At 45.0% G+C, this 26886-nt stretch overlaps 1 protein-coding gene across 2 annotated transcripts; it reads right to left on the bottom strand.

Annotated features, from left to right (window-relative positions):
* Positions 1-143: 143 nt before the first annotated feature.
* On the bottom strand, positions 144-25672 carry CNMD (chondromodulin). 2 transcript variants are annotated; one of them, XM_033154078.1, is made up of 7 exons: positions 25524-25670; positions 22682-22822; positions 14312-14452; positions 12942-13055; positions 7671-7821; positions 6964-7172; positions 144-549 (listed from the first exon to the last, which is right to left on the bottom strand). In XM_033154078.1, exons 1-7 carry the CDS (start codon positions 25596-25598, stop codon positions 331-333), a joined length of 1050 nt encoding a protein of 349 aa, XP_033009969.1. In that variant the 5' UTR covers positions 25599-25670; the 3' UTR covers positions 144-330. The 2 variants fall into 2 exon arrangements, with proteins under 2 accessions (XP_033009969.1, XP_033009971.1); XM_033154080.1 differs by lacking the exon at positions 22682-22822 and having other exon boundaries at positions 7671-7823; positions 12941-13055; positions 25524-25672.
* Positions 25673-26886: the final 1214 nt, after the last annotated feature.

Here is a 26886-nt window from a genome sequence, read left to right as displayed (position 1 = left end):
ATCTATTTAATAACAGATGGCTTGGGTAGGAGAGGATGTATTTTTAAGAGCGAAGGAGTTGATCTGGTTCAGAATGTATAAGATTCCTTTTTTAATTTTAATTTTCAGCAGGTCTTGGAGGTAATTATTTTCCAGAAGGCTTCTAGGTTTACAATACTTTATTTGTAAAACTAATAAAATATTAACATGAGGTTTTAACTTTACTTACATCTACATCAGCCAATGTCACTTTCTGGGATAATTTAACATACATACAAACAGATTCACTTGCAGAGATATTCTTGCTTCTGTTTGGTTGCCCAGGACAGCCTCCTGCACTTCCCTCTTCCTTTATACCACACCCAAGATGCGAGCAACCCACCAGCTGCAGGGCATGATCAGCCGGCAAGCGGAACGGCAGCCTTGGTAGTTATAAGGCCACGGGTAGTATCCCAGGAGAGGTTCACAGATCCGCTGGCAATGTGTGTAGCTCCGTCTGCACTCAATGCAGCAGACTCCTTCATGGTCTAGCCGTGGATCAAAGGTCATCCCTTCACCCCCTTCCAGCTGCTGAAATTTGAAATATAACAAGCACAGTTTTTCAGTGGTACATTTTATTACGTATCATAAAAATAGCAAGAATTCACCATGGCCATAATTCACAGATTCAGTTGCTCTTAAATTGGATTTCAAAGAGGATGTAGCTCACCTCTAGATTCCAGCCTGATCTGTAGAAGTCTAATACTGAAACTGATCTGAGGTTGATTTACTTGTTTTCAGGCACTCAGCCTTATTCGGTTGGATGATGGGAATTGTAGTCCCAAAACAGCTGGAGGGCCAAGTTTGGCCATCACTGGTGTAGAAGATCTCTGATGGTGGGTAAAACATTATGCAACCCCCCTCCAATAATTGAACTTCCTTTAAATTAGCAACGCCATACAAGTTTAGCATAGCAGATCAGTGCAGTTTCCCATTGACTGGGTTTCTTCAATTTAACACAGCAAATGCTTTCAGCTACTGACTACTGCTTACAGAGAGGTAAGTATAGTGGAACTGAGAGAAAATGGATGAGCGGGAGAGAGAAAGTTAGGGATGAAGCCCAGAGGGGAAACCAGGGCAACATTTACTCTCAGCTCTCCAGAGTCCTTGGATAAGGAGGGCAGCAGTGATATGGAGAAAAGTCTGGTTAAGCCATCAGAAGAATTATAAAGAATTATAATCACCAGAACTCATGGATTCAAGGGCTGAGGGCTGTTTCAGAATACACACCCGAGAAGTTCGACAAAGGAAGCAGCCAGGGGGTGTCCTCTTAACATTTACTAATAAGAAAATAAAAGATGTGATATTACAAAAAAGTTTTGAGGACAACTTGATGGTTGCTGACCAAAAAGTGGATATTTTTTGGGAAATACCTTTTCAGCTCAGACAGAGGTATAGGTTCCTGACATCAATTCTGAGAAGAGCAGACATAAAATACAAATGGGAATACCCAGAAGGGATCTCATTACATTTAAGAAAAAAAAAAGAGTCAAGCTCACAGCAGAAATGCAAGCCAGGGAGTTTTTGGAAAAGAATAGGAGAGATTTGGAGAGAGGGGTAGATCCAATAGAACAACAAAGGGATGCTCTGCAACAACTCACTGGGAGGAAATGGGGGGAAAGGAGCAGATGGGGGGAAAACATATTTTAAGTGACTTTGATGATGGCCAATCTTAAAATACTGAGCTGGAACGTCAACCATTTGAATTGTAAAGCCAAACGTAATAGAATTCAACATGAGGTGAGTAAACCGAAATTGGATATTATTTGTTTTCAAGAAACACACGTTGCTAAAAAAACAAAAGAATTTTAATTAACAAAAAATTAGGAATGGATTTTGTCTCTGCAGACAGTACAAAAAAGAGAGGAGTGGTTTTCTATATAAATCCTGCACTGGAACCCAAATTAGTTTAAAAAAATGAGAAAGGCCGAGAATTGATAGTATAAATAAAAAAATCAGGGAGAGAAAATAATTTTGGTTTGAATATATGCTCCAAATGAGAAAAAAAGTTTTCTATTAAAAAAAACTGCAAACAGAATTGCTTGAATTTGCAGATCAAAAAAATGATACTAATGGGTGATTTGAATGGCCTACCTTCCTTGGAAAAGGACAGATCAGCTAGGGAAAAAGGATACCTAAGAAGGATGATTCAGACCTTGGATTTGATTGACATATGGAGAGAAAAACATTTGTTTGATAAACAGTTCACTTATTACTCTCATGTCCATGATAGTAGTTCACAGATAGATGTCGTATGGATCTCAAAAGAATTGGAATCTAAAGTAAAAAAAAAAAAAGAAAGAAATTAATCCCAGAACTTTGTCAGATCATAATTTTATAATAATTTTAATTCAAAAAGAAAGTCAAACATCATTCAGATGGAGACTTAATGAAGATTTATTAGATGACCAAAATGTATTAGAAAAAGCAAAAGAGGCCCTGAGGGATTATTTTGAATTAAACCTACAGGGCCAACTTAAATGACAAACTGTCTGGGATGCAAGTAAAGCGTTGATGAGAGGATTGTTTATTCAGCATCAAAGGAAATTGAGAGAAAAAAGGAAAATAAATTTTGGATGAAATAGTGAAAAAGGAAAAGGATCTGTCAAAAAAAGCCAATAAAGAGCTGGTCAAACAAGCAATTAGGACATTACAGACTCAATATTCTATTATAATTAATGAAGAGATTATTTGGAAAATAAGGATGAAACAGAAATATTTTGAACATGCAAATAAACCAGGGAAGTTATTAGCGTGAACAAAGGAATTTCATAAACAAAATTGATATAAATGGAAGAACAACAGATAAAATGAAAGAAATAAGAATAGCATTTGTGAAATATTTTTCTTAATTGTATAAGGGAAGGAAAAAATTCCTAAAATAGAAGAATATATTAGGAATAGTAATCTGCCAAAATTTAAAGAGGAACACTTAAGAATTTTGAATACCCAAATAACAGGTCAGGAAATTCCTAATGCAATCAGCTGGACAAAAAAATGACAAGTCACCAGGACCAGATGGATTAACGGCAAAATATTATAAAAAAATTAGTGAACAATTAGTGAGTCCATTGAAAGATATGATGAAAGAGATTTTTAAAACAGGTGAAATCCCAGGAACATGGAAGAAAGCTTACATAACAGTAATTCCAAAACAAGATTTGGATTTAATGCAAATTAAAAATAATAGACCTATTTCATTGTTAAATAATGATTATAAATTATTTGCAAATATTTTAGCAAATAGATTGAAGACAGTTTTAAGTGAATATATATATCAAGGTCAGGCAGGATTCCTACCAGGTAGACAAATGAAAGATAATATAAGAATTATTTTAAATGTGATAGAATACCTGGAGGTAAAAAATGATTTTTAAAAAGCAGCAATGATGTTTATTGATGCTGAAAAAGCTTTTGATATCTTGGGATTTCATGAAAAAACTGTTGGAAGAAATCAATTGTGGACATCAATTTTTGAGAGGAATCAAAGCAATTTATTCAGAACAAAATGCAAAGTTAATTCTAAATCAGGTGATAACGAATGAGTGTAAAATACAAAAAGGAACAAGACAAGGATGCCCGTTGTCACCGCTGTTGTTCATTCTGGTTCTGGAAGTGCTTGCCAGGAATATCAGAATAGATTTTAGGAATAAAAACTGGGGGAAAATGAATTTAAATTGAAAGCATTTGCTGATGACCCCCCCCCCCCCAAATCTCTACCTAAGGTAATAGAGAAAATTCAAAAATTTGGGGAGGTAGCAGGATTTAAATTAAATAAAACTAAAACTAAATTATTAGTTAAAAATTTAAAAGAAGACAAGAAAAAAGATTTGCAAGAAAGTATTGAGATAGAAATTCATAAAAAAGTTAAATATTTAGGAATTTGGCTAACAACAAGAAATATAAATTTAAAGATAATTATGAAAAGGTTTGGTTAGAAATAAAAAGAAATTTGGAAATATGGAGTAGAATGAAACTTTCCCTACTAGGAAGAATAGCAGCGATAAAAATGAATGTCCTTTCCCAGACAGTCCCAGTAATAGTAAAGGATGATTGCCTCAGAAATGGCAAAGAGAGATTGCTAAATTTGTCTGGGAGGGCAAAAGGCCAAGGATTAAACATAAGATACTTACAGATATAAAAGAAAGAGGAGGCTTCGTCCTCCCAGGCCTTAAGTTATATTATGAGGCTGTATGGTTTGGATTAGGGACTGGATAAAACTAGAGAAGGAAGAAGCTTTGGATTTGGAAGGTCATGACAATAGGTATGGGTGGCATGCATACCTTTGGTATGGGAAAGGAAATATACATAAAGGATTCTACAACCATATAATTAGGAAATCATTAATAAGAAGTGTGGGAAAGATATAAAGATTTGATAGAACAGAAAACACCTTGGTGGCTATTACCAATTGAGGTTTCACTACTCAAACCGCATGGCAAGAAAGAAAAATGGCCTATATACAGAGACTTATTGGAAGATCGAGGTGGAAAATGGAAATTAAAAGTTTATGAGGAAGTAAAGGGATATGTGCAGAGCTGGCTACATTACAGACAATTAAATGAAATTTATAAGGAGGACAATAAAAAAGGGTTCAGTTATATTGTTTCTAGATTTCAGAAAGAAGTTGTAGAAGAGAAGGTAAAGCTGTGAAGAATGCTTATAGTATCTTGTTACAATCGGAGACGAAAGATGAAGAGGTTAAATCAGTAATGATAAAATGGGCCCAAGACGTGGGCCACAATATACAATTTGAGGACTGGGAAAAAACTGTGGAAAGTAAATTTTAAATTTACAGATTGTGCTTTGCAGAAGGAAAACTATTTGAAAATGATGTACAGATGGTATACTACACCAGTCCAAATAGCTAAAATGTATAAAACAGACTAACAAATGTTAGAAATGTAAAGAGAAAGAAGGGACTTTTTTCATATGTGGTGGGAATGTAGAGAAGTTAAAAAGTATTGGGAAATGGTTTATAATGAAATGAAAAAAATGTTGAAACAGGCTTTTGTTAAAAAGCCAGAAGCTTTTTTATTTAGGAATATTAGGACAAGATATACCAAAGAAAATATGAAGTTTATTTATAAACACTACAACTGCGGCGAGAGTCTTGCTGGTAGAAGGATGGAAGAAAGAGGAAATACCAATAAAGGAACAATGGCAAGAAAAAATGATGAACTATGCAGAATTGGCAAAACTGACAAATAAATTGTGTGAAAAGGACAATCAGGACTTTAAGGAGGAATGGGAATTTTTTTTATAAGATATCTGAAAAAACAACAAGGAGAATTAGAATCATTGGCAGGATTTGAATAAACATACACAAATTTTATTGGCAAAATATGAATTTGAAAAACAGGAGGGCAACATTTATAAATGTACAATATGCAGAAGTAATTTGAAGGTGAATTAAGAAAGCAGCTGGGGGGAGTCCGGGGGGAGGGGGAAAGGGGGAGAAATTTGTATGATGGTACTGATTGATTTGTATGTATTGAATTTTTGTTAATAAAAAAACTTTTTAAAAAAGAGAGAAGGTGCCTGCCTTTCCTAAGGACATTGTTATTCACCTTGCTCATTTACCAGTGGGAGAGAAGATATGCAAGGCATGGATCGTGCGCATAATGTAGAGTGCCCTGGGAACAGGAATCTTGATCGCGGATACTGATGGCCTTCTGCCTCCCGTAGCCCCAGCACCTGCACTGAGTGTGACCAGGAGTTATGCCAGGCATAGGCAAACTTGGCCCTCCAGCTGTTTTGGGACTACAATTCCCATCATCCCTGACCACTGGTCCTGTTAGCTAGGGATGATGGGAGTTGTAGTCCCAAAACAGCTGGAGGGCCAAGTTTGGCCATGCCTGGGTTATGCTGTTGGCTGGTATTTGTTTTGTTTTCCTGGCAGGTGTTCATCTTTGCTCTTTGCTGACTTGATTGAACTAATTTTTTTAAAAGAAATAGTGAAAGAACTATGAAGAGAATGCATATCATGTTACCACAAATAGGCTGGCTTTTCACTTGCCAACTGTAATTTTTGTCAGTATCTTCCATTATCTGACAGAAAATGCAATTTATTATTCATTAATATAATGCACTATTTTTTATCTTGTATCCTCCCTTAAACTCAAACAACTGAGATTAATTTTTGAAGACTGTACAGGATTGCAATAATTGGCACAGTTGGCTTTTTGCCAAGAGGTTCCTGCGGAAACTAGGTCCACCATACACTTCAGTCAGGCTGCTGCATGTGAAAGACTGAAGGAAAGGCATGTCCAATACTGAAATCCCTGGAAGTATTTCACCTCAGTTCTCTGCTCCAAGACCCCGAGAATAACCTAGTTCTATCGTGGTCCCTTCACCCATCCTGGTCAGCTATCAGATGCTGGTTTTTCTTATTCCTGCCTCTTGGTTAGTGGTTCAGATTCCAGAGATGCCTTTGTGTGTGGGCAGGTGAAGTGGACAGAGTGAAGGCCCCCTCTCACATGCTATGCCCAGCCATTGAGGGGAAAACATGGAGCACCTTGGGCAGAGCTACCGAGTTTGGCCCTGATCCTTGCTCTTGTGCTGTCTAACGTGGGAGAAAATAACAGGCAACCCAGACTTCCCTTTTCTTTTGCTGCTTACAAGCACCCAGATGCAGTCCATGTCCTTCAAGGAACAAACTATGGGGGTGTTTCATTTTTTGCCTATTGTAAACAGATGCTCCCTTGTCATGCAGAAGGCTCAGCAACGTAGTTTTCACCTGAAACACAATCCTAACTGCACAGAGTAGAAACCTCAGCTCACCTAAGTCAGTGACTGGCTGACTGCTCTCTCCTGGCTCAACTGTTTGGTCAGTACCAGAAGATGGAAGAATGAGGCGGTTTCAGGGGGCGTTCTGTAAAAGCTCCAGGGGAGATGCACATTGACCAAGACTGCGCATGTATTCCATTGCTAACAAATACTCACATGGTAAGGATTGTCTGGGTTAAAGGCTGGCTGGGTGTCCTGCTCAGAAGTCCGGGTAGTGTTAGATTGCCGTCTACGCTGCTGAGTCCGCTGGGTGGTTCGTGGCCTCGTATTCACCTCTTCAGCAGCAGCGTTGAACTGATCCAGATCCAAGTTTGACTGAGCTTGGCGTGCTTGCCGCATAGCTCCTCTCTTTCTTCTCTGCCTGACTGCAGACAGACATTGGGGTACATGACTCATTTAAATAGGTTCAGCTAAGTGCTGGTTGAAAGAACCCACTAGGCTAAAGGAGCTGAAATTACTTCCATTGTCCTGCAATGTATGAGAGAGTTCTTGACACGGGGTGCATCACGCACAACAGCTGCGTCTCTAAAGAACAGATCTGCACCACTAGGGAGGCTTGAGGGGCTCCAAATCCTGATGACAGCAGAAAAATAGTTTGTCTTTTTTCTACACTAAAAAGCCCCAAATGTTGTAACCTTTCCTCATAGGGCCTATGCCACGAGACCTGTGCCTCTCATAATAGATGACCCTGGGCTGGATAGCCAAGAGCTCTGATTCAGTGTAAGCCAGAAGACTGCCTTGTCATGAGTCTGGCTCTAGGATCTCCTCAGGCCTCCCCCAGAATGAAACTGATTGGGATGGGCAAAGGTGGCTTAAGTCTAGGATTTAAAGGAACTGGCTGCACTCTGTTAAATAAATGTTACCTTTTGGATAGGATGGCCGAAGCCAGAATATCTGTAGATCTCCACAGAGCTCTAAAATTTTGGGACTCAGAAAATTATTGTTCTTTATAGGTTGACCTGCAGCGACCCAGATTAGCGAATTTTCAGCAAATTTAGCTGGCATAATTTCACCCTGTAAAAGGAGAGTAAAAAATAAACAAATCTGCTGTTAATTTCACTGACAAAAGGTATGGTATGTGTTGCATGTGAAATTGGGTGCTAATAATAGTCAAGGATTCAGCAAAGAAAGAACATTTTGGGTTACTTTCATTCTTTCCAATTACAGTTCCATTTGAGATTAGCTGTTGCCAGGAGCCGAGTCTTATTAGGTTTAAGGGAAAGAGTGAAATTGGCTTCACTTTTTTAAAAAAGACACTTTAAAACATTTTTAAAGGGTGTTTTCTTGGCAGGATTATTAACTGTTTAGGGATCCATGGTGCCCTCAAGAGCTTAAAAGCTATGTCAACATTGTCAATGTTACTGGCTGCAGTAATGATGAAGTTATTCAGTCATTCAATATTTTGGGTGCCATCAGGATGCTGTCACTTCCATAGTATCCTGCAGGTTGAAAAATCAATTTGCACACATCTCTGACCAAGAATCTTGCACACACTACATGGCTTTTAGTTATGTGTTTCTCTCACGTACTCCCCGGAACAACTTGAAGTACGAATTTTGCTTTTATGTCTAGAACTTTTATGTACACTGTTTCTAGTAGCCAAAAACCTCAGGACTGAGTGTCCATGAGGAGCTCAGTTCAGCTGGAATTCTGTGCATGCCCCAGAACTGCGAGGGAGATTAGGCTTTGCTTTCTAAATCAGTGGAAGTCCCTGCACTGCAAGTCAGCACAGATCCAGGCACATGGCAGCATTAGGCTGAGATGATTCCCCCAGCCCCATGCCCAGTGCCAGGAAATCATTTCACCTGGCCATAAATTATCTCATGTGAATGAATGGGAGCTGGCCGACAAGCGTAGCCCACCTTGTGGATTCGGTACTGTTTTGCATTTCCTAAGAGGTCCAAGCTTGCCACTCTTTCAGTAAGGGCAAGATCACCTTATCAGAATAAGATTTCAGGTGCCGAGAGATCCTGCTGGCTTGACTTCAGTTCTGTGGCATGACGCTCAGATGGGGTGGCTCAGCAGGGCTGCCTCAAGTCATTTTGTTGGCCCCCGCCTTCAAAGACCAGACAGAAGCCAACTGGACTAGTAGGTGAATCTTACCCCAATACTGCTGAAAGGAAAATACATTCCACAGCCCTTGAAGGCAGCAGGCTAGCACAGCAGACGCAAAGCTGGCGGCATGGCAGTCTCAGCTCTGTCCCCAGCCCTCAGCACCTGCTGGCCAAGGCAGTTGCCTCCTTCAGTCTCATCCTAGGGCTGTCCCAAGAAACTCTTTATTTTCAAAGAAGAACTCAGGCTAAAATTAAAGGCGACCAGGTGCAGGGAAAGAGGCACTTTTGCTAGCCACTCCCACAGTTAAGGGAAGACCTTAATGGGAGCAAACACAACCTGGTGCTGGATTAAAGTAGGCCATAATTTTATTGATTACGGTGCAACAGGCTTGGCATCACCACTGGACATCCACCCACATGATCAACTGCCACGCTTTGCTGCCTTTGGAGAATGGATATTGACCATTTGTTGAGGCTTACCATGGCAGGAACTGCTTCTGGTGAATCTCCTCTGGTCACTGGTAGAAGAGTTTGAAGAAGAGTTTGGATTTGATATCCCGCTTTATCCCTACCCGAAGGAGTCTCAAAGCGGCTAACATTCTCCTTTCCCTTCCTCCCCCCACAACAAACACTCTGTGAGGTGAGTGGGGCTGAGAGACTTCAGAAAAGTGTGACTAGCCCAAGGTCACCCAGCAGCTGCATGTGGGGGAGTGGAGACGTGAATCTGGTTCACCAGATTATGAGTCTACCGCTCTTAACCACTACACTGGTAGGGGGCACCGTGGCCCTCTGTGCTGAGCCTCTGCACAGATATCACCATCCTCCAAGATCCTTGAGAACTCCTGGGGCCGCTGGCCGAAACACAGACACCAAAGGGGCAGCATACCCCCCAACATTTCTCAGATGAAAATGTCCCTATTTTCATCTGAGGAATGTTGGAGGGTGTGCTGGTGTTTGAAAGCACAAATGCACAGGATGGGTAATTCAGTTGACCTAACGCCTTTGCAGAAACACTAAACTTTTCTAATTTCATGACTCTTCTGACTGACTGTTACTTTAGTGTTGCATTATGACAATTTTTGCACTTACAGCAAAAGAAAAGCACAAGATTATGTCCTAAATGTATTGGTGCACATTTCATTGTAGTAGATATTGAATATAAAATGGCCAATTAAACTAGCATTTGCAAAAACCAGAAAGTGGTTTATCTCCAGTCTGAGGTAATTTGGTTTTCTGGAGTCCAACCCCCAAACCCACCCCCGCATCCATTCTGTTATTTTTATTTCTAAAAAGCTTTCACAGCATTATTATTATTATTTTAAAAAGGCAAAAGAAGGGGATAAAAAACATTTTTTTAAATATCACTAGCTAGAATGCCTAGGAGCCAGTTACAAAATCAGTAATGGCATTGTGCAAACAACTTGGCTAAATAAAAGTGATCTAGTGTGTGGTACTAAAAGTGATCTCAGAGGGCAATCTGAATTTTATCCTCTGCTTCCATTTTAGTGTTTCCTGCAGTGCAGCTACAGAATAGCAGCTCTCTTGTGTAAAAAATAATAATATTTGGATTCTTTAAAGTTTCTAGTTCAATCAGTGCCATTTCCCAACACTGCTTTGAAGATGAGAATGAAAAGACCTACAGGGTGCACTTCCAAATGAAGGCTCTCTTTAACTTGCACTGCAAGCTTTGGGTCAATATAATTGCTTTCACTGAACAAGACTTTTAATCAGAGCTATCATATTAGCTTAACAGTGGAACTGGAAGCTGTATCCAGTCCAAACCAAATCTTTCATAGTATCATAAAATGGATCTCTGGGGTGATTAAACCTAACCTCATATTCTGAGGAATGATTCACTAAAATTTAAACCATCCCCAACTGGTGCAACCTAAAGAAACTTCTGACTACCCAGTTCCCTCAGTGGCAGCAAACAATTCCCCCTGCAACACTTCTCTCTCACATGCCTTCCATGCCAAAAGCTCTCTCATTTGCTCAGTCTCCCCCGCCCCCTGCAGTTTTCCTAAAACGTGATGCCTCAGACTGGCCATAATACTCCAAGGACATCGTTAATGAAGGAGGCCATCTTCAGCCAGCTGGTTCTTGGCTCAACTAGGCTCAGCTGAGGTCAAGTCCCCAACCCTGGCTCAGCCCAAGAAACACTTGCTCGGCTGGAGCCCAGCCGATTGAACAGAGGCCAAAAAGAGATGTTCTGGGGGTGCAATGCAGGTGAGACCAGGGATTGGGCTGGGGCTCAGGTGGATCCTAAGCCTGTTCAGCTTGGTCATGTAATCTGGCACAGAATTATTTAAAAGACTTGTTTTCCTTCTGTCAGGCTCGGGCAAAGCAGCAACACAACTGACAGGACTTCAGGGAGGAGGAAGGGGTTCAGCTGGGAGTGGGTCACACGGGAGCAAGCTGGGGATGGGGAAGGAGATGTTGGGACAGACAATACTGGCATGGGGTGACAGAGGATAATGAGGGGACAGAGGCCAGTGCACAGGAAGCCAAGCAGCGGGACCCAGAGCCAGAGAGGCCCCCATCCACACAAACATGGCAGGTCCTAAGATGTAGGGAACAGCGGGCGGGACACTCCAGGAAGCAGAGGCAGGCCAGGGCCTGCAGCCTAGTTCACTAGCTGGCCAGGTAGGGAAGCAGGTCTGCAATTTCTCAGCTGGGGCAAACAGAGAGCAGGTGAGGGTCACTTGCCTCATCAAGCCCAGATGCTGCAATCAGCAGACACAGTGTCAGAAGGCAGCAGAGGGAGCTGCTCTGTCTGCTCAACTGCCCATGTTGAGGGACCTCACCTGGGATTCGCCGTGCACCTTCCCAGGTTTCTACTTTGAGATTGACTGCTGATCTTGGCTTACTTGGACTGACTCCATACTGTGTTTCCTGATCTTTGGGCTTGGCTTGTGTGGATTGGCGTCTGGACTTGGAACTTCATCTTGGCACACTGTCAGTCAGGTAGGCCAGGGGATTAGGACACAGCAGTCCCACTCTGCAGAGCGGGCTTGGGATCTGGTGTAAATTTATATGGGCTTCCCTTGCACTGACTTGCTTCACAGCAGCTTCTTGTGCGTAGGATCAGAGCCAGCCTGCCAAGGAGAGACCAACTGCAGAACACGGCCATGCGTTTACTTCTTTCGGTGTTCAAGCCATGCCATACAGACACAGTCCTGCTGCTGGCAGGTATCAGCCTGCTTCCAAGGCAAACAAACCAAGGCACAGAGGAGGAGGAGGGGGCTCAGGCTGCCTTGTGTGCCTGCCCAGTCCTGCCTGGTGTCAGGTAGAAGGAACCAAGAGAACAGCTCAAGCCCCTCCTGTGCACCGTTACAGAAGGGGGGGGCAGAGCTGGCTCACTCATTAGTCAGGGTGAAGTAGCTGCTTCAGGCAGCAGAAGCTCAAGAGAAAGCTCTCCACCTGTCCCACCACTTCTGCCGCCTCTGGACCCCCCCCCCAATCTTGCCAAGTTTCAGCCAGAGGTGGGTGTTCTGCAAGGCCTTGGTGCTTGTCTTCTCCACTCCAGGGGAAACAAGCAGCAACACCTCATCCCAGAACACCCCCCTCTCTCTGAAACTTGGCAAGAGGGAGGCGTTCTGGTGGCAGCAGAAGTGGTGGTGGGTGTTGGTAGGGGGCCAGGAGGCAGCACATTTCCGTTTCGCCTCAGATGGTTAAACGGGGATGGGCCACCCTTGTGGGGGAGCCGCCTCTAAGTGCCAGTCCCAAGGATCCCTTGGCTGCTGCAGCCTTTCACTGAGCACATCTCCTGGAAGATGCTGCTGCTGCTGAAGAAAGCCAGACCTCGCCCAAGTGGGGAGCAGCAGCAGCAGTAGCAGAGCTTAGTCAAAAAGTGAGGAGAAGGTGGCAAGGCTGGGCTGCACCTTAAAGAGCAGCTCAAACCTTCCCAGCTGTTTTATGGGCTCCTTGGTGTTGCTGCTGCTGCTTTCAGTAGGTTCTTTAGCCCCACCCACCCCCACCTTCACACTTCCCATCACAAAGCCTTTCTCCTTCCCTTGCACTTGACAAGCCTTCAAGCATAGCTGTGCTGTCAGTGTAAGCATATTTTGGGTGACTACCTACCAGATCCAAAGAGAGTTTCTCTTTGGTCATTGCACTGACTTCAGGGATGTGAGATTTAGCTTGGGCTTTAATGTAGCATTTTTCTCCTCCAGCAAAACGAATTCCACTTATGCCCTAGAAAGACAGACCTTGGTTATTAACATAAATGTTGAGGTGCCCACCAACTGCTGCAAGATGCAGAAGTGCTTTTAACATAAAATGCTTTGCTTCCCACTAAAAAAGACCCAAAGTTATTCACTACCAAGTAAAAAGTACAGTAATAAAATAATATTTAAAAAGATTTAACAATGCAATTATATCACTGGTACTCTCAAATGACCAGGAAAATGAAGACTTTTCAGGAACCAAAATATTGACAAGGGAGGTCTCCCTAGAGATAGCATAACATAAACAGTCGGCTACTTCAGAGAAGGCATTTCCTCTCAACACATGTACAGCACATTGCAGTAGCCTAACCTGGAGGTTATCAGAGCAAAGACAATTAAAGCTGGCTATTCCCATCTAGATAGGGCTGCAGTTGGGCTCCCAGCCCAAGCTGGTAGAAGGCCCTCAGTGCCACTAGGGCCACATGTGTCTCCAGTGACAGGACTGGATCCAGGAGTAGCTCCAAGCTGTGAACCTGCTTCTTCCAAGGGAGTGTAACCCCATCCAGAACTATTCTTGCTCATCTGGGCACAGAAACCACCCCCTTGCAATGTCTTAAGTCTTAGCTGGACTGAGCGTCCATTTGTTGGTTCTCATCCAGTCCATTAGCAAGGTCAGGCACTGTTCCAGCCCAGCAGTGCCCTGTTCTCCCTGCTCACAGTCTTCACACAAGGATTCCATGGTCAGTCGTATCATAGGCCATTGAGAGGCCAAGGAGAATAATCAGAGATGCTTTTACCTCCCCCCCCCCCAGCATTTTTGATGAACTGCTCAGAGGTTCTATTTACAATCAAGTGGTATATAATTTTTGTTCAATGATTTTTAAAAATTCTGTACATGGCAGCCAAGGTGGTCTCAGTAAAAAAAAACAAAAAAAACTAGGCTTGGACCCCAACTGAAATGAACACTGAGCCTAATAAATAATTTCCATGTCCATCGGAGAGTTCTTCTCTTCTCCCCCCCCCCACCCGCTGCTGCCTTGGTGCTTTCACTCCAGATGCATACAGAGGGGAGTGCGACTGGTTTGCCAGCCCTGGGAGCCAAGCTGAGAGGGTGCTGCAACAATGACATAGAATGGAAGGCAAGAGGTGGAGGTGTGTGTGTCAAATTTTGGCATCATACAGGGCACTGCTGAAATTTGAAAGCCCAGAGTTCACCACTGCTTCTTCCATTCCCTCTTGGGATACCCCCCCCCCCAAAAAAAACCTTCAGCCAACCATACTTACAGTCTGAAAATCGTAAACTTCAATAGCCTCTTCCTCACCACTTCCAGTTTTAAAGGTTTCCAGGTTGTTCACAGCATCTATTTCCATTGACACCTCTTGTGCCTTCCCATTAATACTCATCATGTAATGGACATTGTATACCTGGGTTGAAAAAGGGGAGAAAGATTATGACTTTGGTAGAAACCTATCCAACTAGATCTGGTATCAAAGGCTACAGGTTAGATGTTCTATGACACGGGTGTCAAACACAAGGCCCGGGGGCCTAATCCGGCCCGCCAGACCTCGTCATGTGGCCCGCACGCGCCTCCCTCCCTCCCGGTGCCCGCCCGCCCGCACCGGGGAGGGAGGGCGCGCGCGCTCACTGCACACACGCAAACACACACGCACAGGCACACGCACACAGAGCAACCTCCTTCCCCTTCCCCCTGATCACGTGCCCCACTGCTGCCGGGACGGTCACCAGCACCACCCCCTCCCTGCATCTACACACACACACACGCACACACACAGCCGCGCAGCTGGCCTCTCTTGTTCCGTCCGCAGCCGGCACAGGCGCTTCCCCTCTGGGAGCCTCGCGGAGAAAGAGGCGCCGCGGCGGGGAGGAAGAGAGAAGTAGCAGCCGGCGCCGATCTCCTCCTCCTGTTTCGCCACCGGCGGAGGATCCTTCTCCTTCCTGCTCCTCTTTCCTGCCGCCACCGCCTGGAGGTAGCTTTTCTCCTTGGCGTTGCCGGCCGGCTCTCCTCCCTTTCCCCGCGCGCCCTTGCGCCGCTCCCTCGGGGGGCCATGGGGCTCCTGTCGCAGGGCTCCCCGCTGAGCTGGGAGAAGACACAGCGCCACGCGGAGCACGTGCGCAAACACGGCATCCTCCAGTTCCTGCACATCTACTGGGCGGTGGGCGCGAGGCACAAGGACGTGCTCAAGTGGGGCAACGAGGTGAGTGAGGGCCGGGGAGATGGAGCTGAAGACCGGATGGATCCAAGAAGCTGCCTTCCTTCCTTTCCTCTCCTCTCCTCTCCTCCTTACTTTTTTTCTCTCTCTTCTTTCTTTTGTCCACCCACCATGGCGCACTTTTGCTGCTGCTGCTTCAACTTCAACACAACAACCTTGGGAGGTAGACCGCTGGCGGCCCTGCCCTCGCCCAACACCACTGCACGGTGCACATGTTCATAGCTGTCAACTTTTCCCTTTTCTTGCGAGGAATCCTATTCAGAATAAGGGAATTTCCCTTTAAAAAAGGGAAAAGTTGACAGCTATGCATGTTGCATGGGGAGCGAGTTTACTGGGCGTTGACGGGTTTTGCCCTGAGGAAAAGTTTGGGGTTGTTATGGTTGTTATTGTTATTTGTTAAATTTGTTTGCTGCCCTTGGATCTCAGGATAGTTCACGACATGAAAAAGCACAACATACATAATAAAGCAAACCAATAAGACACACACACACGTGGGTTCCCTTGCACCCCCAATTCTGCTGGTTCACACTCAACCGAGACCATTTTTTGCAGTGTGAAACCTGTGTCACCTTGGAAAGCCACAAGCACATCCGATTTAAAGCTTGTGTCTCACATTCGGTTTCAGAAGTGGTTTAAAAGGCTTGTATAGCATCACTTATGAAAATGCCCTTCAGCTTCCCTCCTGCATGTAACAGATTGCTTTGTGCCTGGGTCTTCTCACATGGTGACTATTCAGTAGGCATGGTGCTTGTTTACTAATTAACCCTGAGTTAAAATGATTGAAGTAGTGCATGGAGTGGACACATAGTCCTACAGATAAAACCGGCCCTTTGCGGGTGACCAAACTGCTGATGCGGCCCCCGATGAATTTGAGTTTGACACCCCTGTTCTATGAGATCTCAGCATCCATGCTGATGCTGGCATACCTAGGATGGCTCTCAAAATGTTATCGCCCCAAAAGTCATGGTGGGTCAAATCCTCACTTGCTATTCTTGTCTGCATTGAGAGATGGTGATTTGAATGTGAAGGGGTTTTCTTTGGCTTCATTGTCATGGTCAGATCCTGGTGAGGTTTAGATAGCCAGTTACCATTTCATCTGCAAGAAAGATCACTCTGCCTGCTTTCTGGTCATTAAAATGGTTCACCCCTAGATGCTGATTAAATCCAAGGGCCAAGAAGTTTCCAGGAGGCAAGGCAGGCCCTCCTGCTATGGAATATGCAGATTACTACCAGCTTCTATGACCTTAAAATGTTTTCCAGAGTTAACAGAAAGGCCAGTTAAAGTAAAGCTAATTAAGTTAAATTCAAGGCTGACAGAAACCTTCTATGGTCCTTGATGCTCAGTTGCATATGAGTGATGTCTTAGTGCACCCTCTGGAACCTTTTATGCCTTGGGCACTTGCCCAAAGTTTAGGGCAAAGGCTTAGGGTTGCGGGAAACCATTATGGAATGGATGGAGTCTCTTGCACCAGGGTGGCTTTCTCCAACCTGGTATCCTCCAGGTGTTTTGGACTAAAACTCCCAGTATTGGTCATGGTGGCTGGGACTGAAGGGAGTTGTAGTCCTAAATATCTACAAGGCACTATGTTGGAGAAGGCTGTCTATGTGCAAGTAAAAGGCTCCATCCACCCCATAATGGTTTTCTGCAATGTGGCACAAAATTATATTTTGTGACTGATGCCCAGGAAGCAGTCTCAAAACTGCAATTCTCAGCATTCCAAATGTTCAAACTGTCCAAGAAGATTGGTACTTCCTGCTGTTGGGCTGCATCTTCTTAAAAAAAAAAAAAAACATCTTTGGACCCGGCCAATATGGCCAACTATCACCCAGTCTCAAATCTTCCATTCTTGGGCAAGGTGATTGAGCGGGTAGTTGCTGAACAATTCCAGGCACACCTGGAGGATGCAGACCATTTGGATCCCTTCCAATCGGGATTCAGGTCTCATCATGGGACTGAAACTGCCTTGGTCATGCTGGTCGATGATCTCCGGTGGGCTAGGGACAAAGGTGAAAGCTGTTTTCTAGTTTTGCTGGATCTCTCAGCAGACTTTGATACCATTGACCATTACATCCTTCTGGACCATCTAGAGGGGGTGGGAGCTGGGGGAACTGTTATACAGTGGTTCCACTCCTTCCTCCTGGGACATGTCCAGAAAGTGGTGTTGGGGGATGAATGTTCAGACCCCTTGGCTCTCACTTGTGGGGTGCCTCAGGGTTCCGTCCTCTCCCCCATACTTTTTAACACTGAAGCTACTAGGAGAGATCATCAAGGGGTCTGGGCTGGGTGTTCATCAGTATGCGAATGATACCCAGCTCTACCTCTCTTTTAAATCAGAACCAGTGAAGGCGGTGAAGGTCCTGTGTGAGTGCCTGGAGGCGGTTGGAGGATGGATGGCGGCTAACAGATTGAGGTTGAATCCTGACAAGACAGAAGTACTGTTCTTGGGGGCAGGAGGTGGGCAGGTGTGGAGGACTCCCTTGTCCTGAATGGAGTAACTGTGCTCCTAAAGGAGCAGGTGCGCAGCCTGGGAGTCATTTTGGACTCACAGCTGTCCATGGAGGCGCAAGTCAATTCTGTTTCCAGGGCAGCTGCCTACCAGCTCCTTCTGGTACACAGGCTTAGACCCTACCTGCCTGTGGACTGTCTTGCCAGAGTGATGCATGATCTGGTTATCTCCTGATTGGACTACTGCAATGCGCTCTACGTGGGGCTACCTTTGAAGGTGATCTGGAAACTACAACTAATCCAGAATGTGGCAGCTAGACTGGTGACTGGGAGCGGCTGCCGAGATCACATAACACCGGTCTTGAAAGACCTACATTGGTTCCCAGTACTTTTCCGAGCACAATTCAAAGTGTTGGTGCTGACATTTAAAGTCCTAAATAGCCTCGGTCCTGTATACCTGAAGGAGCATCTCCACCCCCATCGTTCAACCTGGACACTGAGGTCCAGCACTGAGGGCCTTCTGATGGTTCCCTCCCTACGAGAAGTGAGTTTACAGGGAACCAGGTAGAGGGCCTTCTTGGTGGTGGCGCCTGCCCTGTAGAACGCCCTCCCACTAGATGTCAAGGAAATAAACAACTATCTGACTTTTAGAAGACATCTGAAGGCAGCCCTGTTTAGGGAAGTTTTTTTTTCTTGATTAAAAAATAGCTTTATTTAAATTTTAAAATACAAAAAATAGACAAACGATGAATAGAAATCATAAAATCCAAACAAATCACCTGTAAAATTTTACAAACAAACTGAAAGAAGAGGAAAGAAAAAAGATACACAAAAGTAAAAAGAAAATGCAAAAATTACAAAAATACAAAAAGGAACAAAGAATTATAATTAACAATTTAAAATTGACTTCCAATTATTTGTATATCGCTTCCCTTAATAATTGCTCATAACTTGCTATATCTCTTACTACAATTCAAAAGACACAAAGAAAAAATAGATTAATATATGATTCCCTTTATGTATCTCAATCTAAGCAAATCACCAACTCTGTTTTTCTACCTCTTTTTTCAAAAAAATCTTCAACATATTTCCACTCGGCTTTTGATTTTGTTTTGGTATGTTTCTAATTGCTGCCGTCATCTTGGCTAAATTCATAAATTCCACTAACTTAATCTGCCATTCTTGGACTGTTGGTATTCTCTCCCCTTTCCAATTTTGGGCAATAAGTAGCCTGGCTGCTGCACAAGCATACAAAAAAAATATTTTTCCTATCTTCAGGTATATTTTCGGGAGTCATACTTAATAAAAAGGCCTCTAGTTTGTTTGTTTTTTTCAAACGTAACTCTCAGCATTTTTTCCCCTTATACTTCACTCCAAAATCTATTAACCTTTATACATTTCCACCAGCAATGAAAATAACTGCCTACTTTTTCTTGGCATTTCCAACATTTGTTCGTTTTGGTTTTAAAGATTTTAGCCATTTTCTCTGGTGTTAAATGTCATCTATAAACTAATTTCATCATATTCTCTTTAATTCCTGTACAGGCTGTAAATCTCATATTAACTTTACACAACTTATTGTGTTCTGTAAATTGGTCTTCCTAAGTCCTGAGCCCATTTTATCATTACACACTTCACTTCTTCATCTTTTAATTCCCACTCTGTTTAGGGAAGTTTTTAATGTTTGATGTTTTTCTGAGTTTTTAATGTTCTGTTGGAAGCCACCCAGAGTGGCTGGGGAGGCCTGGCCAAATGGGCAATGTATAAGTAATAAACTACTACTACTACTACTACTACTACTACTACTAATCTAACCTCTACAGCCAGAAGAATACATCCCCCAACCCATGTGCCAAGTTTGAGGGGAAATGTTGTTTAAAAGAACTCCTTCTGGGACTCTGTTTCAGTTTTAGTGCTTTTAAACCATTGGCTGATAAGAAAGGGTTAAAGCAGCACATCTAAATAGCAAAGTTTGTCATTATGAACATGGCACAAAGTATTTAAATGTCAGGATATATGTGTGGATGGGATTGCTGCCTGGGCTCTTTTGGGAGGAAGCATGGGATATAAATTCAATGAAATAAAAAAATTGACACCTAGAATCATAGAATCCTAGAGTTGGAAGAGACCCCAAGGGCCATCCAGTCCAACCCCCTGCCAAGCAGGAAACACCATCCAAGCATTCCTGACAGTTGTGTAAAGTTAATATGAGATTTACAGCCTGTACAGGAATTAAAGAGAATATGATGAAATTAGTTTATAGATGACATTTAAAACCAGAGAAAATGGCTAAAATCTTTAAAACCAAAACGAACAAATGTTGGAAATGCCAAGAAAAAGTAGGCAGTTATTTTCATTGCTGGTGGAAATGTATGAAGGTTAATAGATTTTGGAGTGAAGTATAGGGGGGGGGGAAGCTGAGAGTTACGTTTGAAAAAAACACCTGTGAGTGACAAGCAGCTGGGTGCTAGACTTCAAAATGTTTCTTTTGCCATTTCATCCAGTTATCCAGCCTCATACAACCAACATGCTTAACTCTATTCTTGCATGAAGGGGTTAAGACCATAGAGTAAGCTATCCTTCCAGGCTTAGCTAGGTCACTCCCCCTTACCTTGGGAAGAAGGACTACCAAACACAGGGGCGTAGCAAGGGGGGGCGGGCCGCCCCAAGTAGCCCGGGGGGGGTGACACTCGTGGCTGCCCCCCACGATCGGCGCCTCCAGCCAGCTTTCCCCCTTTCAGCAGCTTCCCCCCCTGCTGGTTGGGCTCCCTGAGCGGAGCCAGAGAATGGAGAGGGGTGGGCCAGCGAGGAGGGGTGACACAAGCGTGACGCCCCTCCTCGCTGGCCTGGGCAGTGGCGTTGCTCCGTGCGCATGCGCCATGACGTCATGCGCACGGAGCGACGCCCCGCCCCCCAGGGTTGCCGCTTGGGTTGCCCCCCCCCAGCAGCCAAGCGGCTCGCGACGCCCCTGACCAAACACTTTGCTCTCTTTCTCCCACCATATGAAACCTACCAGTAAGGAGGTCTAAGCTGGATGCTCCAAGCTTAGACTGTGTGGCTTAAGCAAGCTTTATTTGTGTTTCTATACATATTTAGAAATTCACAACTTTGGAAAGTGCGGTAAGCTAAACTTCCTGTTTTTTCTTGATGCTGTATGGAAAAGCACATGAAGAGCTGCAAGTAAACCATTTTAACATACCAAATGTATGGTCTCTTTGTTTGCTAAGGGAAGTGGGCAACTTAGAAGGTGACGTTAGAAAGTTTTAACAGCCCATATTTCCACACTTTACTTGGCTGCATATTTTCTGGTTTTAAATCTCTACTGGGGCACACTTACCAAAAAGTATTTTCCCCAAACTTGGATCAAGGCATCCAATAAATTCTATTATACCTAGTATTTTTCTTTTAACCAAAATATAAAAAATTGAAGTCAACAATCCAAACTTTTCTAGAGATCCTACTTACTTTCAGGTGGAAAGCCAGGCCTAGAATGGAGAAAGGGGACCCTGTGAGGAATTGGGAGCAATTGTGCTTGGATTGTATCTGCTGCGTGCAGATATATTATTTGTTTATTTTATTCCTAGTAGCGCCTTCTATCCTGCTATGGCTGTAAAAGAGCAGCAGAGAAGAAATCTCCATGCCAGAATGAGAGGAAATAAAATATCTGAAGACCTTGGCAAACTCTCAAGAAGAAATCTTAAGGCAGTTTGTGTTTCTTATTGAAACTTTGTTGGCTGAATTGTAAATGAAACCTGACAGAACAAGGGACATCTCTGTGTTCAAAACGGAAACGTTCAGATCTGGAATTTTAAAACTGCAGCTTCGTCCACAACACATTGCTGTAGACTAATAATTAAAGCACAAGATCTGCCTTATATACCACAGAAACTCTTGTTGAATTCTGTTGTGAATTAGAGGCACACTAAATAAGGCTCAAGGGATGCGGGTGGCGCTGTGGTCTAAACCACTGAGCCTAGGGCTTACCGATCAGAAGGTCGGTGGTTCGAATCCCCGTGACGGGGTGAGCTCCCGTTGTTTAGTCCCTGCTCCTGCCAACCTAGCAGTTCAAAAGCACATCAGAGTGCAAGTAGATAAATAGGTACCGCTCCAACGGGAAGGTAAATGGCATTTCCGTGCGCTGCTCTAGTTTTGGTGTTCCGTTGCACCAGAAGTGACTTAGTCATGCTGGCCACATGACCCGGAAAACGGTCTGCAGACAAATGCTGGCTCCCTTGACCTGTAAAGCGAGATGAGTGCCGCAACCCCAGAGTTGTCTGTCTGGACTTAACTGTCAGTGGTCCTTCTAAAGAAGCCACCCAGTGCAGCACATTTGCCACAGCTCCCGTATGGTGACACTAAACCCGGGTTTTCCATTCAGCCTACCCTCCATAGGAGCCATGGGGGCTTTGGCCCCCACAATAAAATATTTGAGGGGGCTGAGTCCCTCAAAGTTGATGAGAATTCCACTCAAATGGTGTGCGTGCACTGTGTCATGTGATGGATTCTGCAGGGCTTACGTGGGCCCCCACAATATTTTATTCAAGTTGGCACCCTGCTACCCTCTGATTATCAACAAGTTTATTTACTTGAAGAATGAAGGATAACAGATAATTTCCAGTGCAGGGTCTGGTTCCACAACTGCTGCTTGTCTTGTATTTTCTTCACACATGAAAAAGTACCAGCATCACATTTTGTAGCTCAGCTTTATGGATCCTGGCCCCTGAGATGGATCCTGGAAGCACACAGAGTACAGTCCAAGACCTGGCTTTGTTTAAAAAAACAGGGGTCTCCTGCACACAGTCCTTATTTCCGGGAATGGTTTGGGGCACTGTGGGGAGAGCAGCTTAGGGGTCTGCTGGTAGCTTCAGACACCATTGGTGAATATGGTTAACTTTCATTCATGGCCCAGTCAGAGGTAGCCCTGAGCCCAATGTATCTGATCCAAACAAAATCCAAACAAATCCCTCACTTCTCACCTCTTTGTCAGTCACCTTCCAATAGTAAAAGGCTCCCATGGCCCCAAAGAGTAGGAGGATGGCTCCGCCGATAAGCACCATGGCCCCAATCCTGAGCAGCCGCCTTGTACTAGAGGGTTTTGCCATCACAGCTGAGTATGCCTGCAGCAGGGTGGGAAGCAATGTGACTTGAATCAGAGAGGGCAGAGGCCATGCCAAGGCTCCTCATTCGGAGGATGAGCACTTGATCTGCAGTGAAGCCATGGAGGTTCACATGGGGCACACAAAGTCTTTGCTCAGAAACTGAGTGAGCAACAATTCCGTCCAACCCTCTTAAAAATTACAACAAAAGTACCAAACAGTCAAGGAAGGGGGTATTTTGAATTTGGGGTGTGCACATGCATGTCTACACAAGACTGAGAGAAAAGAAAGAGGACAGAGGCTCACATCCAGAGCAAAATGTGGATTTGTGCCTGCCTGCCTGTCCATTAGTGGGGGAGGGGTTTGGGTTCAATTCTGGCCATTTCAGACTTCCTAAGGTTGAAAAACTTCTCATTTAGAGGAGGAAAGTCCAGGACAACATTGGGATGTGGAGGACATCTTGAGGACACTCCTACCTTAATGGGGAGACAGGCAGGTGCAAGCCTACCTATTGTCCAGATTTCCACCTACCAGCCCTCCTGAAAGGGAAATGCTCCACTTCCACTTAATATGATATAAGAAATGAGATACCTGTGCATACACACACCCAGTAAACCCCAAACACATGCCAGGATGGCAACTTCTCATGTACACTGGCCTTTCTGCTTCCAAGTAGAGGTGACAAGTCAAGAGGCACTGGCATGTTCTGGCATTTGCCACGATGGGCTGACATTCAAGTTCCATGTATTTCATGCCTCAAATATCGGATTCAAATCCCACCTCAGCTGTGAACTTACGACATGGCCTTGGACCAGTCCCTCCATTCTTTCTAGGCAACCTGTTGTGCAGTACAATCTTGAGCTTATTAATCTGGAAGTAGCAGCTTCACAAAGGGGCAAAGTGGGGGGTGGGGTGGGGTGGGGTGGGGGAGAGAGAAGCAGCACCTTCCGTTACAGTATTTGAAGAAGTACCAAATCCTGTCCCTGCTAGCCATTTTTCCTGGTAGCCTGTTTCTTTCCTAAAGAGCTACTGACATATGTCTATGCTCAGGTATGCAGGGAAATGGGCTCCTTCCCTGGCACAGACCCTTCCTGGCTGTTGAGATGGTTCTGTGGAATGTCGGCTGCCTGAACGTCACAGGCACCTGGTACAGATTGTTTGTAACACGTCAGCTTGGACTTCTGTGACGCTCTCTTGTGGGACTGCCACGGAAGATGGATCTGGCTGCAACATTGGGTGAAGAAGCTGCATGTGAAGCAGGGGGCCATCGGCAGACCACGGAGTGGAGCTTCACCCCACTGCTGTGGGAACATCTATACTTCCAGAGTTGTACTGGCTGCCTAATCACTACGGGGCTCAGTTCAAGGTTTTGCCAATGCCCTGATGCACTTTGCACAGTGACACAGGATGGGGCCTCTGGAAGGCAATTAAAGATTCATCTTTTTCATGTGGGCATTTGATGGAGGACTTAGGTTCAATTTGGCTCCTTTTAGTCCTCTGCTGAACTGCTTGATTGCATGGGTTTTCTAAATGTGTTTTTGTGTGCTGCTCTGAGATGCTTCTGGATAAGGGATGGTATAAAATAATAAATAGAGAAATGATTCACAATGATCAAGAAAACTAAGCTCTGAAGAGATCCATTCTGTATCAGACCCTGTTCCAGGTTGTCCAGCACCTTGACACAAATCAACTTTTCCAACATGTTCTTTTCTGTCCTGCTAGTGGCTGCTAGTTCCTCACATCCTTCTGCTTTGATCCTGACACCCAGCTGAAGGTCCATGGGGCCACGGGGTGGGGGGGTGGGGGGTAGGGGGAGAGATCTGAATCCCACAGGGTGGAATGTAGGTGCAACACCATCATTTTGCAGGTGTGCGTGTGGGTCCTGTCACCTGTGAATGCTCTGAATTAGTGAATTGCCCTTCTGTCTGGATCTTGTATTTTGATGCTGGTGGGCCTCTGGGCGCAGACCCAAGCTTGCTATAGTATTTGGAGCGGAGGTTCGCCTGCCCTAGCTGTGTGAGAGCGGTTCCAACTAAAACTAGACTTTCTTCTTCCTGGCCAGTTGCCCAACCAGCCAACTGCAAAGCCATAAAAAAATGTGTGAGTCAGGTATTTTTTCTGATTTGCACTGGTCTTTTTTTTTGGGGGGGGGAGGAACCTGCCCTCTGCATATGCCCACTTTGAGGGGCTCCGCACATGCTGGGGTTGGGGGGCAGGCCAGAAGTACCTTAGCCGAGGCACTTTGCACAAGAACTGCAGAGCACACACATCACGTGCCTCTCCCCAAGATGAGGGGGACGCCTGGAGCATTATTCATTACTAAATGGAGTGGGGGGGGCGTAGAAAGAGTGAATAGGGTTCCCAAGCGAGCGATCCTCCTTCCCTTTTCCCCAAGAAGCAGAAGTAGGGACCCCCTGTCTGTTTTTGCCATTGTTTGTGTGAGTCTTCTGAGGAAAAATCCCCAGTTCCTTTGCGAGGGGAGGGAGAGAACAGTTGGCTTTCTCTTTTGCGCGAAAGAAAGTCCCGTCCCGCCCCCCGCCCCCTGCTGCATTATTTGTGAGTCCGCAGCAAATCCCCCAGATCCCTCCGAAATCGTTAGACAGAGCTCCATCTGTAAGGTAGAAGCAGGACTTTTTTTTTTTTTTTTTTGCAAAAAAAGTTTCCGCCAGCAAAGGGGGGCAGAAAATTGGCTGGGCGAAGGGGAGCGGCGGGCTGTACTCACGGGGGGCATCGGGGCGGGCTCCCCGTCCTCCGGCTCGGCCAGTGCGATGGGCACCTTCTCCAGCCTCTCGGCCATCCTTTCCGCGGGACGTCGGCTGCCAGCTCCGTCTCGGCGGCTCTGCCTGCGGCTCCTACGGGAGCCTCGACAGCATAGACGCGCAGGGAGGCGGCGCATCTGGCAAGGCGCGCGCGCGGCGGAGGAGCCGGAGGGGGGGCGTTTCCAGAGGGTAGAAAAGGTGCGCTTGGGGTGTTTTTGGTTTCTTAACTAAACTTAAAAAAAAAACACCTCCCCAGCCTGTTGAATCCATCTGTGCCACAGGCACATGCCTGGTCTCATAAGTAGGAGCTGTGAAAGTTTACGAAAAAGAATAACGTGCAGAATTGTTCCAAAACTGTGTCGAGGGAGGTGCGGTAGGGGGCTCCGCTGCAATTCCCAGGAAAAAAAAGCAGGAGAGGGGGGGTTATCACAACACCGGGGCTTTGCTCTTTAATTGGCCATGAGAAAGGAACTCTGTCTATGCTCAGAAGCATATTTCCCCTTGGCAGATTTTTAGTCGAGTTGCACGACACTGTGCAGAATGCGAAAAAGCTCTGCTAAATAGGTGCAGTTGAAGATGGAGAGGTGGGGGGCCATGATATTCTGGCTTGGGGAACTTTGTCAAAATAGTAATGTGGGCTGAACAAGGTAACTGGTAGGTGGATTTGTAGCTCGCTGACTGACAGAACCCAAAGAGTGTTCATTAATGGTTCCTCGTCATCCTGGGAAAAACCACTGAGCCTCTTGGGCTTGCCAATCAGAAGGTCAGCAGTTTGAATCCCCATGACAGGGTGATCTCCTGTTGCTCTGTCCCTGCTCCTGCCAACCTAACAGTACAAAAGCACGTCAAAGTGCAAGTAGATAAATAGGTACCGCTCCGGCAGGAAGGTGGGCCTTGGGGGATCCACAGGGCTTTGGAGCCAAAGCCATTGGGGCTTTCCACCAGAGCAAAGCAGGGACCTCTCCTACAACAGTCTCTCCCCCAGAGACTCTCAGAAAGGAAACTCCTTGCAACCCCTCTCTGCTTCCCCAGCTAAATTACTTCACACACAGAGAGAGAGAGAGAGAAAAACACACACACACACAAACACATGCTCTGCCATTTTCCTGACTCCAGAAGGATTCCCTGCCTTGCCTCTGTTGCAAGGCAGGGAATCCTTCTGGAGTCAGGAAAATGGCAGAGCATGTGTTTGTGTGTGTGTGTGTGTGTGTGTGTGTTTCTCTCTCTCTCTCTCTCTGTGTGAAGTAATTCTTCCAAGCCCCAGAAGACAAAGAGAGAGGTGATATTTTAACAGGGGTAGAGACAGTTTCAACACTGCACTTCAGG

This window comes from Lacerta agilis, chromosome 7, assembly GCF_009819535.1.
Source record: "Lacerta agilis isolate rLacAgi1 chromosome 7, rLacAgi1.pri, whole genome shotgun sequence".
Lineage (NCBI taxonomy): Eukaryota > Metazoa > Chordata > Lepidosauria > Squamata > Lacertidae > Lacerta > Lacerta agilis.
Note: the sequence above shows the minus strand (reverse complement) of the source record. Positions and strands in the feature narration are given on the sequence as shown.